At 40.7% G+C, this 18,951-nt stretch overlaps 1 protein-coding gene across 5 annotated transcripts in view; it reads left to right on the top strand.

Moving 5' to 3' along the window:
- LOC106584595 (receptor-type tyrosine-protein phosphatase eta) overlaps positions 1-18,951 on the top strand; it is a 98,710-nt gene that overhangs the window by 38,708 nt on the left and 41,051 nt on the right. For 4 of the 5 annotated variants that reach the window (XM_045706244.1, XM_045706246.1, XM_045706245.1 and 1 more), the window contains exons 2-7: positions 5,362-5,377; positions 5,591-5,770; positions 6,042-6,302; positions 10,159-10,419; positions 14,278-14,538; positions 18,347-18,607. In XM_045706244.1, coding sequence (XP_045562200.1) covers positions 5,362-5,377; positions 5,591-5,770; positions 6,042-6,302; positions 10,159-10,419; positions 14,278-14,538; positions 18,347-18,607 — 1,240 coding nt within the window. The remainder of the gene's footprint in view (positions 1-5,361; positions 5,378-5,590; positions 5,771-6,041; positions 6,303-10,158; positions 10,420-14,277; positions 14,539-18,346; positions 18,608-18,951) is intronic. The other variant, XM_045706248.1, reaches the window with a different exon arrangement.

The raw sequence follows: 18,951 nt of genomic DNA, 5'->3' as shown, positions 1-18,951 counted from the left end.
AATCATGGGGGTGGCAGCATCATGTTGTGGGGGTGCTTTGCTGCAGGATGGACTGGTGCACTTCACAAAATAAATGGCATCATGAGGTAGGAAAATTCTGTGGATATATTGAAGCAACATCTCAAGACATCAGTCAGGAAGTTAGGCTTGGTCACAAATGGGCCTTCCAAATGGACAATGACCCCAAGCATACTTCCAAAGTTGTGGCAAAATGGCTTAAGGACAACATCGTCAAGGTATTGGAGTGGCCATAACAAAGCCCTGACCTCAATCCCACAGAAAATTTGTGGGCAGAACTGAAAAAGCGTGTGCGACCAAGGAGGCCTACAAACCTGACTCAGTTACACCAGCTCTGTCAGGAGGAATGGGCCAAAATTCACACAACTTATTGTGGGAAGCTTGTGGAAGGCTTCCCGAAATGTTTGACCCAGATTAAACAATTGAAAGGCAATGCTACCAAATACTAATTGAGTGTATGTAAACTTCTGACCCACTGGGAATGTGATGAAAGAAATGTCAGGAATTGTGAAAAACTGAGTTTAAATGTATTTGGCTAAGGGGTATGTAAACTTCCAACTTCAACTGTACATCTGGCAATATCTACATTTTCGACCCCTTGATCACCTCGCATTCTGAAAGTAAAGAAAATAGCTATTTTTTGTAAATATGAAAACAATAACTGAGATAAGACTGTCCACTCTAAAGCAGCAGATGTCATTTTCAGGATAGGTCAATACAGCACAGAAAGCTTAACACCAGAATGGTATTTTGGTTTTTCATTAGGTGACCGGAAATATTCAATATGCATACAAAATAATATACTTACGTTCCTTGAAAATCCATCTATACCGCCAAAGATGACATTGTTGTATCTTGAAAAAAAGCATTGAAATTGAAAGTGAAATGTTTTACCTGCTTCATGATTTATGTATTACCTGTTGATGAAGAACAACTCCAATCTCATACATCATTGAAAATTTGTCTACAAATAAGTAAGAATAAAAAAGTTAAAATAATTATATTATTTTGGATCGAAAATAAAGTTTTGCTCTTGACAAAAAGACACAAATGTACCTCCATAGCATATAACGATTTGCCTGTGAATAACCAGACCTTCATACAAACTTGCTATGCAGAATTCTTGACGCACAACCGAAGGTGCTGCCATATGCTGCCAGCACACCCACAAGCGAGCAACACAGGCGGAGAATGACGCGTGGAAGAGGGCGAGGAGCAAGTATTTGTTGCAAGTTAGGGAGGGGGGCTAATAACTGAACAACAGACTATTCAACCTTTACTAAAGGATAGTCTAATAGCCGAGCTAGGTGTGAACCCCCCCTATCACAGACCAGATTGATTATGCTTTTGGGTCCCAATGCACTACTGTGTCTCTAACTGACAATGAATGGGCAATATAAACCAAATAATAAACTGATAAATGTGCACGACTTCAGATGAAACAAGCAGTGAGCAGGTTTCGAACACTCATCCTCATCATTCTTGCCCGAAGTCCAGTGCGCTATCAACTGTGTACCAAAAGCATGGTCAAGCCGCAGCATCAATAGAGCACATCCTCGTGGTAGCTTGCTACTCAATGTAATAAAGTAATGACTTTTCAAATAAGATACCTTACACATTATGTTGGCTGACAATTTCTTAGCTACGCTGTCCTTACGAACCACATAGCTAACATACCGGTACATACTGCTGTAATGATATGCTATCTACCTAACGTTAGTAGTTATACATCAAACTTGACAGTATATTAACTATAGGCTATCTAACTACCCAAAATTTGTTGACTTGATTTTTCCCGTCATTCTTAGCTTAGCTAAATGGTATAGTCATTGTGCGTTCTCAATGGACATTCGGGTGCTTTCGTAAATTCGCTCTGGCTATCTTCTCCAATTTCAGAGCACTCTCGTCTGAGTGTACCAGAGCGCAGAATAATGAATTTACGAGTGCTCAACACCTGTTGAATATGGCCGGTGTCAGTAAACGTCGGCAAAAAAGCGTAATTACATTTTTTCCAGCAGCACAGTTACAGTGACCAACGCTCTGGTTAACACAAAAGTGCCTAACCAGCTCTGCTAGGGCGAGTAAAATGCTCATAGTGGTCTCATTTGTGTCTGGAAGTTGCTAGCAAGCTAGCCAACATTAGCTTGGGTGCTTGACTGCCGTTGTAAGGCCAGAACGCTCAAATCAACCCTACTCCTCGGCCTGAACGTCCAGTGTGTTGTCCAAGAACGAAACAGTCTGAATTTACAAACAGACAATCTGACAATGCTCTGAATTTATGAGCTCAGGCACTCCAGATTCAATTTAAGAACACACCCAAAGTCTAAAAATTTCTAACTAGTAATTTGTTATGCTAACTAGCTAGCAAGAGTTTGCATAGCAACAGCATCAACTTCCAGTAGAAAAGTAGAGAAAGCAAAGAGCAAGTACACTCAACTGAAAGTTTGGTTACACTACAATTAGGGTGTGGAAATGTTATGCCCCTTAGATATTAATTTAGAATCCTCCAATCCTCTTATGCTGTAGCCTACTCCCGACCGTCACGTTGTACAGCGCCATATTTTCTATTCCATCCTAATGGAAACCCTGAGGGTTTCATTTTTCATTTTTCTCAGAATAGAAACACCATAATATTAATCAAATGAATTAAGCCTAATTTCTTAAAATCAACCCCATAAACTATGTTATTACAAAAAAGCTTTTAAAATCTCTGGTAATGCCAATATCGAAGACTATCAAATGCTTCTCAAAGTTGACCTCTGGTGGTCAAATTAGCACTAACTCACATTAACAGAGAAAATGGCTGACAAATAATTAACGTGCAACGGAATGCTGCAGCAGCCCACAAGTGGTGCTGCAGTATGATGCAACTTTTAAAGGAGGAACCACTGTATGTCACTAGACTGTCTTATACACTGAGTATACAAACATTATGAACACCTGCTCTCAATATTAGGAAGGTGTTCTACGGGTGGGTAATATGGTATCAGGCTTGGAGACTACAGATTACCTACACTCTCCAAAAGAAGGTGCTAGTTAGTACCAAAAAGTGGTTCTTCATTTGGTCCACATAGGGGAACCCTTTTTTGGGCTGCTGTGGACAACCTATTTTCTATCAGTTTTTTGAATAACCTTTTATATAACCATTTGTATGGTTACCCGAACCAGAGGGCTCTTTATTACACTGTAAATATAAAAAAGTGACTGTATTTTCAGGTATTATTTCTGTAAGGGACAGTGTAGCTATTCCCTCCGCAAGGCAATCAAACAAGCTAAGCGTCAGTACAGAGACAAAGTGGAGTCGCAATTCAACGGCTCAGACACGAGAGGTATGTGGCAGGGTCTACAGTCAATCACGGACTACAAAAGAAAAACCAGCCCCGTCGCGGATCACGATGCCTTGCTCCCAGACAGACTAAACAAGTTTTTTGCTCACTTTGAGGACAATACAGTGCCACTAACACGGCCCGCTACCAAAACCTGTGTGCTCTCCTTCACTGCAGCCAACGTGAGTAAAACATTTAAACGTGTTAACCTTCGCAAGGCTGCAGGCCCAGACGGCATCCCCGGCCGCGTCCTCAGAGCATGCGCAGACCAGCTGGCTGGTGTGTTTACAGACATATTCAATCAATCCTTATCCCAGTCTGCTGTGCCCACATGCTTCAAGAGGGCCACCATTGTTCCTGTTCCCAATAAAGCTAAGGTAACTGAGCTAAATGACTACCGCCCTGTAGCACTCACTTCCGTTATCATGAAGTGCTTTTAGAGACTAGTCAAGGACCATATCACCTCCACCCTACCTGACACCCTAGACCCACTCCAATTTGCTTACCGACCCAATAGGTCCACAGACGACGCAATCGCCATCACACTGCACACTGCCCTAACCCATCTGGACAAGAGGAATACCTATGTAAGAATGCTGTTCATTGATTACAGCTCAGCATTTAACACCATAGTACCCTCCAAACTTGTCATTAAGCTAGAGACCCTGGGTCTCGACCCCGCCCTGTGCAACTGGGTCCTGGACTTCCTGACGGGCCGCCCCCAGGTGGTGATGCACAATGCATAATCGAGAGCATCCTGTCGGGCTGTATCACCGCCTGGTATGGCAGCTGTTCCGCCCATAACCGGAAGGCTCTCCAGAGTGTAGTGAGGTCTGCACAACACATCACCGGGTGCAAACTACCTGCCCTCCAGGAGTTTATTCTGTCAATCTTTTCTTAACTTTTTCTTGAACTGTAACATTTCATGTTAAGGTCTACTACACCTGTTGTATTCATAGCATGTGATAAATACAATTTGATTTATCTTGTAATCAGTAAAGTTCAGTTAAAGCACAGTAAGTTATTGGCAGCTAATTGCAAATAAGTTACTAGCAGTTACTGGGTATTCAATCAAATTTCAATCAAATTTATTTATAAAGCCCTTTCAAAAAATCAGAAACAGCAGAGTGAGATAGATAGAGCGTTTACTTATTGTACATATCTGCACATACGTGATGTAGTACTCAATTTTTGGGGACCACTTTTGGCTCATGGACTCTACTTTCAGGAGTACTGGCTAAAAGTATACAACAGAACTTGTTGCTTATTGTACTTTCACTGCAACCAGTAGCCTGTAGTGTATCGTACAATTACAGGATCTTTTTAACAGTGTAGCATTTCATGGCATAAAGGAAACCATGGTGGAGAGGGAAAGAACAGGATGGTTTTTCACAACCATCACAAGTGTAAATAACCCTTCCTGATGTGCAAAAAAATTATATTGTTACACATATCACCCTCACCCTTGATAAACAACCCCTCAAGAGTGTGTGTCATGACCTGGCTGTCCCAAGGGGACATAGAAAGAGTTTATTCAGGTTGTGGAATATGTAGGAGCCAGAGATTGAGCCACAGGTCCCTGCATGCCTATAACACTGGAGAAAACAGGTTTTTCCCACCCATAGCCTTAGAGAACCGGTAGCTATACTGCCATGTTACGAAATAAACAAGTTATAAGATGCCTGTTGATGTTTTATCTGATTTTGGATTCCTGACAAAGGGTGCTTCTATGTGTGTGTTCTCTCAAACCTACTAAACATACTCAAATGAGGATGCATATTTAGTCTATGTTTGAAAAGTTGTGTAGAGACTATTAGAGCAAGAGAAGAGTCATGTGTATTACTGCACAGAATCCTAATGTGAAATGTACGAAGGCAGATACTAAGTGGCCCATGATGGTAAGAGTGTTGGTATAGGCCAAGCCTTGTCGAGACAACTAGTTCTGACAACGCTTTTCTGAGACAATTCTGACCTCTACTGGTATGTCTGCTAACTGTCCTCCTTTTCTTCCTTACAGTGCTCAGAAGCTCAATGTAAGTATAGTCTTTTCCACTTGAAGAATTTATGAAAGATGAATCTGAAGTAAATATATTATTTAGATAGTTGATTCATAATTCAAAGTAAACTTCATGTTAAAGTTCCAGAAACATAGCCAAGGCACATGTTATTCAAACATGTACACTATATAATATCCTAATAAGTCCTGATTTTGTTTCCCTCAACCCTGAACTCTCCTACCATTTTAGGCACTCCCGGTACGGATTTCAAAGGTGTTGCAACACACACTGGGAGTACTGTTCAGGTAGATGCCAACTGCACTGTGTGTACTGGCAATGTCCCAGTTCCCTCCAACTTAACTACAGCCACTGTAACTGTCAATGTCCTGTGTAACAATGACCAAAACTTCAACTGCTGCTGCACAACAAGTGAGTATTTTACACTAAGGGCTGGTTTTGACCATGATTAAGTCTTGTCCTGGACTCAAAATAACTTTCAATGTTGATCCTGACAAGCTCTCCTTAAACAACTATGGTTTTTAAAACTGTGGTCTTCTTTCTACAAAATCTTTACGGTACCTCCGCAATGCCTTCCTACCCTACGTTGTATGTTCATGGCTCTTACTCACAACACCTACTTCTGTAATAATTCCAGAAATATTTATTCTCTCTCCCCCACCCACCTCTCTTGCATGCACAGAGCCTGAAGTCATCATGAACCTTACAGCCTCTGAAATCACAACATCATCTGTGTTTCTGAACTGGACTGAACCATTGGGAAACAGATCCTTCTACAGAGTAGAATGGACTGATTGCAATATCAGTGGCAGTCAGATTACCACAGGAACTTCTGTTAATGTTACTGCTCTCACTGCTGGAGTGCAGTACCTCTTCACAGTCACTGCAGTGGCTGGAGATAACACAACTGTAGGACAGAGCAAGACAGTTTCTAAGTATACAAGTAAGTAACTCAGATACTTTAATGTCAGATTGTTTCAATGCCTCAGATACGATTTGTATTCATTTATACGTTAGTTGTTTGGATCCAAGAACATGTGATGATTTTAAAGATGCCATGTCTTTCTGCAATGAGAAATTTCAGATGATTTGTGCCCAATAGAAATGAATGGTAAATAATGTATTATGTCATCTTGTAGTCACTTTTATTATAAATAAGAATAGAGTGTTTCTAAACACTTCTACATTAATGTGGATGTTACCATGATTACAGATAGTCCTGAATGAATTGTGAATAATTATGAGTGAGGAAGTCAGACGCACAACATATAATACCCGTTCCTCCAAAAATGCTTACCTCCTCTGTTATTGTAATGGTGAGATGTTAGCATGTCTTGGGGGGTATGATACTGTGTTTGTGCATCTGTAGCTTTCTCACTCATCATTATTCATGATTCATTCAGGATTTTCCATAATCATGGTAGCATCCACATTAATGTAGAAGTGTTAAGAAATACGCTATATATACAAAAGTATGTGGACAACCCTTCAAATTAATGGATTTGGCTATTTCAGCCACACCTGTTGCTGACAGGTACAGTTGAAGTCGGAAGTTTACATACACTTAGGTTGGAGTCATTAAAACTCGTTTTTCAACCACTCCAAAAATGTCTTGTTAGAAAACTATAATTTTGGCAAGTCGGTTAGGAAATCTATTTTGTGCATGACACAAGTAATATTTCCAACAATTGTTTACAGACAGATTATTTCACTTATAATTCACTGTATCACAATTCCAGTGGGTCAGAAGTTTACATACACTAAGTTGACTGCGCCATTAAACAGCTTGGAAAATTCCAGAAAATGATGTCATGGCTTTAGAAGCTTCTAATAGGCTAATTTACATGTTTTCAGTCAATTGGAGGTGTACCTGTGGATGTATTTCAAGGCCTACCTTCAAACCTAGTGTCTCTTGGCTTGACATCATAGTAAAATTAAAAGAAATCAGCCAAGACCTCAGAAAAAATTGTAGACCTCCACAAGTCTGGTTCATCTTTGGGAGTCATTTCCAAACACCTGAAGGTACCACGTTCATCTGTACAAACAATAGTACGCAAGTATAAACACTATGGGACCACGCAGCCGTCATACCGCTCAGGAAGGAGACACGTTCTGTCTCCTAGAGATTAATGTACTTTGGTGCGAAAAGTGCAAATCAATCCCAGAATAACAGCAAAGGACCTTGTGAAGATGCTGGAGGAAATGGGTACAAAAGTATCTATGTCCACAGTAAAACGAGTCCTATATCGACAGCAAGGAAGAAGCCACTGCTCAAAAACCGCCATAAAAAAGCCAGACTACGGTTTGCAACTGCACATGGGGACAAAGATCGTACTTTTTGGAGAAGTGTCCTCTGGTCTGATGAAACAAAAATAGAACTGTTTGGCCATAATGACCATAGTTATGTTTGGAGGAAAAAGGGGGAGGCTTGCAAGCCGAAGAACACCATCCCAACTGTGAAGCACGGGAGTGGCAGCATCATGTTGTGGGGGTGCTTTGTTGCAGAAGGGACTGGTGCACTTCACAAAATAGATGGCATCATGAGGTAGGAAAATTATGTGGATATATTGAAGCAACATCTCAAGACATCAGTCAGGAAGTTAAGCTTGGTCGCAAATGGGTCTTCTAAATGGACAATGACCCCAAGCATACTTCCAAAGTTGTGGCAAAATGGCTTAAAGACAACATAGTCAAGGTATTGGAGTGGCCATCACAAAGCACTGACTTCAATCCCACAGAAAATGTGTGGGCAGAACTAAAAAAGCATGCGAGAGCAAGGAGGCCTACAAACCTGACTCCGTTACACCAACTCTGTCAAGAGTAATGGGCCAAAATCCACCCAACTTACTGTGGGAAGCTTGTGGAAGGCTAACCAACATTTTTGACCCAAGTTAAACAATTTAAAGGCAATGCTACCAAATACTAATTGAGTGTATGTAAACTTCTGACCCACTGGGAATGTGATGATAGAAATAAAAGCTAAAATAATTAATTCTCTCTACTATTATTCTGACATTTCACATTCTTAAAATAAAGTGGTGATCTTAACTGACCTGAGACAGGGAATTTTTACTAGGATTAAATGTCAGGAACTGTGAAAAACTGAGTTTAAATGTATTTGGCTAAGGTGTATGTATACTTCCGACTTCAACTGTATATAATATCGAGCACACAGCCATAGACAAACATTGGCAGTAGAAAGGCCTTGCTGAAGAGCTCAGTGACTTCCAACGTGTCATCGGATGCCACCTTTCCAACTAATCAGTTAGTCAAATTTCTTCCCTGATCGACCTGCCCCGGTCAATTGTAGGTGCTGTTATTGTAAAATGGAAACGCCTAAGAGCAACAACGGCTCAGCCGCCAAGTGGTAGGGCACACAAGATAACCTAAGATAGCCTAAGATAACCATGCGCAATGCCAAGCATCTGCCTGAGTGGAGTAAAGCTCGCCGCCGTTGGACTCTGGAGCAGTGGAAACATGTTCTCTGGAGTAATGAATCACGCTTCAGCATCTGGCAGTCCGACAGACAAATCTGGTTTTGGAGGATGCCAGGAGAACGCTACCTGCCCCAATGCATAGTGCCAACTGTAAAGTTTGGTGGAGGAGGAATAATGGTCTGGGGCTGTTTTTCATTGTTCGGGCTAGGTCCCTTAGTTCCAGTGAAGAGAAATCTTAACACTACAGTATACAATGACATTATAGACGGTTCTGTGCTGCCAACTTCGTGGCGACAGTTTGGGGAAGGCCCTTTCCTTTTTCAGCATGACAATGCCCCTGAGCACAAAGCGAGGTCCATACAGAAATGGTTTGTCAAGATCGGTATAGAAGAATTTGACTGGCCTGCACAGAGCCCTGACCTCAACCCCATCGAACACCTTTGGGATGAATTGGAACGCTGACTGCGAGCCAGGCCTAATCGCCCAACATCAGTGCTCGACCTCACTAATGTGCTTGTCGCTGACTGGAAGAAAGTACCCATAGCAATGTTCCAACATCCCAGAAGAGTGGAGGCTGATATAGCAACAAAGGGGGGTCAACTCAATATTAATGCCCATGATGTTGGAATGACATGTTCGACGAGCAGGTTTCCACGTACTTTTGGTCATGTAGTGTATATTCTATTCTTAGTTACAATAAAAGTGACTCCAAAATGACATAATACATTAATTACCATTAATTTCTATTAGGCACAAAACAATCTGAAACACAACCAAAACAAATAGTAAATGCGTCCAACAAATTTGTAAAGTCACAACCTGGTTCCAGCCATTGCATGCTCTGAATATGGGACCAAATATTTTAAATTTTACTACTTAATAGACATTTTGGTCCACTAAAATGAGGGTGGGGGGGACTATGTACAAAAAGTGCTGTAATTTCAAAACGGATCATCTGATATGGATGAAAATATCCTCAAATTAAATTTGACTGTCTGCAATTTAACCTCATTCAAAGTGCTGGAGTACAGAGCCAAAACAAAACAAAAATATGTCACTGTCCCAATACTTTTGAGGCTCACTGTATATTTTTTATTTTATCATATTTTTTGGAGTGCGGCAACAATTTGCTAAATGAATATAGGGGAAACACTGCATGTTTTGTTTCATATCTTTGTTCAGAAGTTATTGTTTATTTGATGGTATTTCTATCCGAGACTAGTGTTGAGTGACACTTGTTTCGTCAAGATTTACACAAACTCTCTCACAATGTGTGCTGGATTGCACAAGTCAGCCTGCAATGTCAATGTTTAAAGACACTATTGTCTATTGTCCCTCAAACCCCCTTTCTTGCACACACAGAGCCCGCAATCATCAGAAACCTCATGTTCACTGAAATCACAACATCATCTGTGTCTCTGAACTGGACTGAACCATTGGGAAACAGATCCTTCTACAGAGTAGAATGGACTGATGGCAATATCAGTGGCAGTCAGAATACCACAGAAACGTCTGTTAATGTTACTGCTCTCACTGCTGGAGTGCAGTACCTCTTCACAGTCACTGCAGTGGCTGGAGATAACACAACTGTAGGACAGAGCAAGACAGTTTCTAAGTATACAAGTAAGTAACTCAGATACTTTAATGTCAGATTGTTTCAATGCCTCAGATACGATTTGTATTCATTTATACGTTAGTTGTTTGGATCCAAGAACATGTGATGATTTTAAAGATGCCATGTCTTTCTGCAATGAGAAATTTCAGATGATTTGTGCCCAATAGAAATGAATGGTAAATAATGTATTATGTCATCTTGTAGTCACTTTTATTATAAATAAGAATAGAGTGTTTCTAAACACTTCTACATTAATGTGGATGTTACCATGATTACAGATAGTCCTGAATGAATTGTGAATAATTATGAGTGAGGAAGTCAGACGCACAACATATAATACCCCTTCCTCCAAAAATGCTTACCTCCTCTGTTATTGTAATGGTGAGATGTTAGCATGTCTTGGGGGGTATGATACTGTGTTTGTGCATCTGTAGCTTTCTCACTCATCATTATTCATGATTCATTCAGGATTTTCCATAATCATGGTAGCATCCACATTAATGTAGAAGTGTTAAGAAATACGCTATATATACAAAAGTATGTGGACAACCCTTCAAATTAATGGATTTGGCTATTTCAGCCACACCTGTTGCTGACAGGTACAGTTGAAGTCGGAAGTTTACATACACTTAGGTTGGAGTCATTAAAACTCGTTTTTCAACCACTCCAAAAATGTCTTGTTAGAAAACTATAATTTTGGCAAGTCGGTTAGGAAATCTATTTTGTGCATGACACAAGTAATATTTCCAACAATTGTTTACAGACAGATTATTTCACTTATAATTCACTGTATCACAATTCCAGTGGGTCAGAAGTTTACATACACTAAGTTGACTGTGCCTTTAAACAGCTTGGAAAATTCCAGAAAATGATGTCATGGCTTTAGAAGCTTCTAATAGGCTAATTTACATGTTTTGAGTCAATTGGAGGTGTACCTGTGGATGTATTTCAAGGCCTACCTTCAAACCTAGTGTCTCTTGGCTTGACATCATAGTAAAATTAAAAGAAATCAGCCAAGACCTCAGAAAAAATTGTAGACCTCCACAAGTCTGGTTCATCTTTGGGAGTCATTTCCAAACACCTGAAGGTACCACGTTCATCTGTACAAACAATAGTACGCAAGTATAAACACTATGGGACCACGCAGCCGTCATACCGCTCAGGAAGGAGACACGTTCTGTCTCCTAGAGATTAATGTACTTTGGTGCGAAAAGTGCAAATCAATCCCAGAATAACAGCAAAGGACCTTGTGAAGATGCTGGAGGAAATGGGTACAAAAGTATCTATGTCCACAGTAAAACGAGTCCTATATCGACAGCAAGGAAGAAGCCACTGCTCAAAAACCGCCATAAAAAAGCCAGACTACGGTTTGCAACTGCACATGGGGACAAAGATCGTACTTTTTGGAGAAGTGTCCTCTGGTCTGATGAAACAAAAATAGAACTGTTTGGCCATAATGACCATAGTTATGTTTGGAGGAAAAAGGGGGAGGCTTGCAAGCCGAAGAACACCATCCCAACTGTGAAGCACGGGAGTGGCAGCATCATGTTGTGGGGGTGCTTTGTTGCAGAAGGGACTGGTGCACTTCACAAAATAGATGGCATCATGAGGTAGGAAAATTATGTGGATATATTGAAGCAACATCTCAAGACATCAGTCAGGAAGTTAAGCTTGGTCGCAAATGGGTCTTCTAAATGGACAATGACCCCAAGCATACTTCCAAAGTTGTGGCAAAATGGCTTAAAGACAACATAGTCAAGGTATTGGAGTGGCCATCACAAAGCACTGACTTCAATCCCACAGAAAATGTGTGGGCAGAACTAAAAAAGCATGCGAGAGCAAGGAGGCCTACAAACCTGACTCCGTTACACCAACTCTGTCAAGAGTAATGGGCCAAAATCCACCCAACTTACTGTGGGAAGCTTGTGGAAGGCTAACCAACATTTTTGACCCAAGTTAAACAATTTAAAGGCAATGCTACCAAATACTAATTGAGTGTATGTAAACTTCTGACCCACTGGGAATGTGATGATAGAAATAAAAGCTAAAATAATTAATTCTCTCTACTATTATTCTGACATTTCACATTCTTAAAATAAAGTGGTGATCTTAACTGACCTGAGACAGGGAATTTTTACTAGGATTAAATGTCAGGAACTGTGAAAAACTGAGTTTAAATGTATTTGGCTAAGGTGTATGTATACTTCCGACTTCAACTGTATATAATATCGAGCACACAGCCATAGACAAACATTGGCAGTAGAAAGGCCTTGCTGAAGAGCTCAGTGACTTCCAACGTGTCATCGGATGCCACCTTTCCAACTAATCAGTTAGTCAAATTTCTTCCCTGATCGACCTGCCCCGGTCAATTGTAGGTGCTGTTATTGTAAAATGGAAACGCCTAAGAGCAACAACGGCTCAGCCGCCAAGTGGTAGGGCACACAAGATAACCTAAGATAGCCTAAGATAACCATGCGCAATGCCAAGCATCTGCCTGAGTGGAGTAAAGCTCGCCGCCGTTGGACTCTGGAGCAGTGGAAACATGTTCTCTGGAGTAATGAATCACGCTTCAGCATCTTGCAGTCCGACAGACAAATCTGGTTTTGGAGGATGCCAGGAGAACGCTACCTGCCCCAATGCATAGTGCCAACTGTAAAGTTTGGTGGAGGAGGAATAATGGTCTGGGGCTGTTTTTCATTGTTCGGGCTAGGTCCCTTAGTTCCAGTGAAGAGAAATCTTAACACTACAGTATACAATGACATTATAGACGGTTCTGTGCTGCCAACCCCGTGGCGACAGTTTGGGGAAGGCCCTTTCCTTTTTCAGCATGACAATGCCCCTGAGCACAAAGCGAGGTCCATACAGAAATGGTTTGTCAAGATCGGTATAGAAGAATTTGACTGGCCTGCACAGAGCCCTGACCTCAACCCCATCGAACACCTTTGGGATGAATTGGAACGCTGACTGCGAGCCAGGCCTAATCGCCCAACATCAGTGCTCGACCTCACTAATGTGCTTGTCGCTGACTGGAAGAAAGTACCCATAGCAATGTTCCAACATCCCAGAAGAGTGGAGGCTGATATAGCAACAAAGGGGGGTCAACTCAATATTAATGCCCATGATGTTGGAATGACATGTTCGACGAGCAGGTTTCCACGTACTTTTGGTCATGTAGTGTATATTCTATTCTTAGTTACAATAAAAGTGACTCCAAAATGACATAATACATTAATTACCATTAATTTCTATTAGGCACAAAACAATCTGAAACACAACCAAAACAAATAGTAAATGCGTCCAACAAATTTGTAAAGTCACAACCTGGTTCCAGCCATTGCATGCTCTGAATATGGGACCAAATATTTTAAATTTTACTACTTAATAGACATTTTGGTCCACTAAAATGAGGGTGGGGGGGGACTATGTACAAAAAGTGCTGTAATTTCAAAACGGATCATCTGATATGGATGAAAATATCCTCAAATTAAATTTGACTGTCTGCAATTTAACCTCATTCAAAGTGCTGGAGTACAGAGCCAAAACAAAACAAAAATATGTCACTGTCCCAATACTTTTGAGGCTCACTGTATATTTTTTATTTTATCATATTTTTTGGAGTGCGGCAACAATTTGCTAAATGAATATAGGGGAAACACTGCATGTTTTGTTTCATATCTTTGTTCAGAAGTTATTGTTTATTTGATGGTATTTCTATCCGAGACTAGTGTTGAGTGACACTTGTTTCGTCAAGATTTACACAAACTCTCTCACAATGTGTGCTGGATTGCACAAGTCAGCCTGCAATGTCAATGTTTAAAGACACTATTGTCTATTGTCCCTCAAACCCCCCTTTCTTGCACACACAGAGCCCGCAATCATCAGAAACCTCATGTTCACTGAAATCACAACATCATCTGTGTCTCTGAACTGGACTGAACCATTGGGAAACAGATCCTTCTACAGAGTAGAATGGACTGATGGCAATATCAGTGGCAGTCAGAATACCACAGAAACGTCTGTTAATGTTACTTCTCTCACTGCTGGAGTGCAGTACCTCTTCACAGTCACTGCAGTGGCTGGAGATAACACAACTGTAGGACAGAGCAAGACAGTTTCTAAGTATACAAGTAAGTAACTCAGATACTTTAATGTCAGATTGTTTCAATGCCTCAGATACGATTTGTATTCATTTATACGTTAGTTGTTTGGATCCAAGAACATGTGATGATTTTAAAGATGCCATGTCTTTCTGCAATGAGAAATTTCAGATGATTTGTGCCCAATAGAAATGAATGGTAAATAATGTATTATGTCATCTTGTAGTCACTTTTATTATAAATAAGAATAGAGTGTTTCTAAACACTTCTACATTAATGTGGATGTTACCATGATTACAGATAGTCCTGAATGAATTGTGAATAATTATGAGTGAGGAAGTCAGACGCACAACATATAATACCCCTTCCTCCAAAAATGCTTACCTCCTCTGTTATTGTAATGGTGAGATGTTAGCATGTCTTGGGGGGTATGATACTGTGTTTGTGCATCTGTAGCTTTCTCACTCATCATTATTCATGATTCATTCAGGATTTTCCATAATCATGGTAGCATCCACATTAATGTAGAAGTGTTAAGAAATACGCTATATATACAAAAGTATGTGGACAACCCTTCAAATTAATGGATTTGGCTATTTCAGCCACACCTGTTGCTGACAGGTACAGTTGAAGTCGGAAGTTTACATACACTTAGGTTGGAGTCATTAAAACTCGTTTTCAACCACTCCAAAAATGTCTTGTTAGAAAACTATAATTTTGGCAAGTCGGTTAGGAAATCTATTTTGTGCATGACACAAGTAATATTTCCAACAATTGTTTACAGACAGATTATTTCACTTATAATTCACTGTATCACAATTCCAGTGGGTCAGAAGTTTACATACACTAAGTTGACTGCGCCATTAAACAGCTTGGAAAATTCCAGAAAATGATGTCATGGCTTTAGAAGCTTCTAATAGGCTAATTTACATGTTTTGAGTCAATTGGAGGTGTACCTGTGGATGTATTTCAAGGCCTACCTTCAAACCTAGTGTCTCTTGGCTTGACATCATAGTAAAATTAAAAGAAATCAGCCAAGACCTCAGAAAAAAATTGTAGACCTCCACAAGTCTGGTTCATCTTTGGGAGTCATTTCCAAACACCTGAAGGTACCACGTTCATCTGTACAAACAATAGTACGCAAGTATAAACACTATGGGACCACGCAGCCGTCATACCGCTCAGGAAGGAGACACGTTCTGTCTCCTAGAGATTAATGTACTTTGGTGCGAAAAGTGCAAATCAATCCCAGAATAACAGCAAAGGACCTTGTGAAGATGCCGAGAATGGGTACAAAATTCTATCCAAACCAAGAAGACCAAACCAAAGCCAGACTACGGCTACTTGCAACTGCACATGGGGACAAAGATCGTACTTTTTGGAGAAGTGTCCTCTGGTCTGATGAAACAAAAATAGAACTGTTTGGCCATAATGACCATAGTTATGTTTGGAGGAAAAGGGGAGGCTTGCAAGCCGAAGAACACCATCCCAACTGTGAAGCACGGGAGTGGCAGCATCATGTTGTGGGGGTGCTTTGTTGCAGAAGGGACTGGTGCACTTCACAAAATAGATGGCATCATGAGGTAGGAAAATTATGTGGATATATTGAAGCAACATCTCAAGACATCAGTCAGGAAGTTAAGCTTGGTCGCAAATGGGTCTTCTAAATGGACAATGACCCCAAGCATACTTCCAAAGTTGTGGCAAAATGGCTTAAAGACAACATAGTCAAGGTATTGGAGTGGCCATCACAAAGCACTGACTTCAATCCCACAGAAAATGTGTGGGCAGAACTAAAAAAGCATGCGAGAGCAAGGAGGCCTACAAACCTGACTCCGTTACACCAACTCTGTCAAGAGTAATGGGCCAAAATCCACCCAACTTACTGTGGGAAGCTTGTGGAAGGCTAACCAACATTTTTGACCCAAGTTAAACAATTTAAAGGCAATGCTACCAAATACTAATTGAGTGTATGTAAACTTCTGACCCACTGGGAATGTGATGATAGAAATAAAAGCTAAAATAATTAATTCTCTCTACTATTATTCTGACATTTCACATTCTTAAAATAAAGTGGTGATCTTAACTGACCTGAGACAGGGAATTTTTACTAGGATTAAATGTCAGGAACTGTGAAAAACTGAGTTTAAATGTATTTGGCTAAGGTGTATGTATACTTCCGACTTCAACTGTATATAATATCGAGCACACAGCCATAGACAAACATTGGCAGTAGAAAGGCCTTGCTGAAGAGCTCAGTGACTTCCAACGTGTCATCGGATGCCACCTTTCCAACTAATCAGTTAGTCAAATTTCTTCCCTGATCGACCTGCCCCGGTCAATTGTAGGTGCTGTTATTGTAAAATGGAAACGCCTAAGAGCAACAACGGCTCAGCCGCCAAGTGGTAGGGCACACAAGATAACCTAAGATAGCCTAAGATAACCATGCGCAATGCCAAGCATCTGCCTGAGTGGAGTAAAGCTCGCCGCCGTTGGACTCTGGAGCAGTGGAAACATGTTCTCTGGAGTAATGAATCACGCTTCAGCATCTTGCAGTCCGACAGACAAATCTGGTTTTGGAGGATGCCAGGAGAACGCTACCTGCCCCAATGCATAGTGCCAACTGTAAAGTTTGGTGGAGGAGGAATAATGGTCTGGGGCTGTTTTTCATTGTTCGGGCTAGGTCCCTTAGTTCCAGTGAAGAGAAATCTTAACACTACAGTATACAATGACATTATAGACGATTCTGTGCTGCCAACTTCGTGGCGACAGTTTGGGGAAGGCCCTTTCCTTTTTCAGCATGACAATGCCCCTGAGCACAAAGCGAGGTCCATACAGAAATGGTTTGTCAAGATCGGTATAGAAGAATTTGACTGGCCTGCACAGAGCCCTGACCTCAACCCCATCGAACACCTTTGGGATGAATTGGAACGCTGACTGCGAGCCAGGCCTAATCGCCCAACATCAGTGCTCGACCTCACTAATGTGCTTGTCGCTGACTGGAAGAAAGTACCCATAGCAATGTTCCAACATCCCAGAAGAGTGGAGGCTGATATAGCAACAAAGGGGGGTCAACTCAATATTAATGCCCATGATGTTGGAATGACATGTTCGACGAGCAGGTTTCCACGTACTTTTGGTCATGTAGTGTATATTCTATTCTTAGTTACAATAAAAGTGACTCCAAAATGACATAATACATTAATTACCATTAATTTCTATTAGGCACAAAATAATCTGAAACACAACCAAAACAAATAGTAAATGCGTCCAACAAATTTGTAAAGTCACAACCTGGTTCCAGCCATTGCATGCTCTGAATATGGGACCAAATATTTTAAATTTTACTACTTAATAGACATTTTGGTCCACTAAAATGAGGGTGGGGGGGGACTATGTACAAAAAGTGCTGTAATTTCAAAACGGATCATCTGATATGGATGAAAATATCCTCAAATTAAATTTGACTGTCTGCAATTTAACCTCATTCAAAGTGCTGGAGTACAGAGCCAAAACAAAACAAAAATATGTCACTGTCCCAATACTTTTGAGGCTCACTGTATATTTTTTATTTTATCATATTTTTTGGAGTGCGGCAACAATTTGCTAAATGAATATAGGGGAAACACTGCATGTTTTGTTTCATATCTTTGTTCAGAAGTTATTGTTTATTTGATGGTATTTCTATCCGAGACTAGTGTTGAGTGACACTTGTTTCGTCAAGATTTACACAAACTCTCTCACAATGTGTGCTGGATTGCACAAATCAGCCTGCAATGTCAATGTTTAAAGACACTATTGTCTATTGTCCCTCAAACCCCCTTTCTTGCACACACAGAGCCCGCAATCATCAGAAACCTCATGTTCACTGAAATCACAACATCATCTGTGTCTCTGAACTGGACTGAACCATTGGGAAACAGATCCTTCTACAGAGTAGAATGGACTGATGGCAATATCAGTGGCAGTCAGAATACCACAGAAACGTCTGTTAATGTTACTTCTCTCACTGCTGGAGTGCAGTACCTCTTCACAGTCACTGCAGTGGCTGGAGATAACACAACTGTAGGACAGAGCAAGACAGTTTCTAAGTATACAAGTAAGTAACTCAGATACTTTAATGTCAGATTGTTTCAATGCCTCAGATACGATTTGTATTCATTTATACGTTAGTTGTTTGGATCCAAGAACATGTGATGATTTGAAAGTTGCCTTGTCTGTGTAGAATGGATTGATGGCAGTAGAGATATGAATGAAACTACCAATGAGACAGCCTTTAACGTAACTGAGCTGACTGCTGGAGTGCAGTACACATGCAGGATCCTTGCAATTAATGGGGATGAGATGACTGAAGGCAAAAATATTAGTGTTTCACGCTTTACAAATTAGATGAAGTTCACATTGTCTGGGCTTTATTTATTGACTGCTTCATGCAGCAGTCTG

This window comes from Salmo salar, chromosome ssa23 (genome assembly GCF_905237065.1).
Source record: "Salmo salar chromosome ssa23, Ssal_v3.1, whole genome shotgun sequence".
Taxonomy (NCBI): domain Eukaryota; kingdom Metazoa; phylum Chordata; class Actinopteri; order Salmoniformes; family Salmonidae; genus Salmo; species Salmo salar.
The sequence above is the reverse complement of the archived record's forward strand: the minus strand, read 5'-3'. Positions and strand labels throughout refer to the sequence as shown.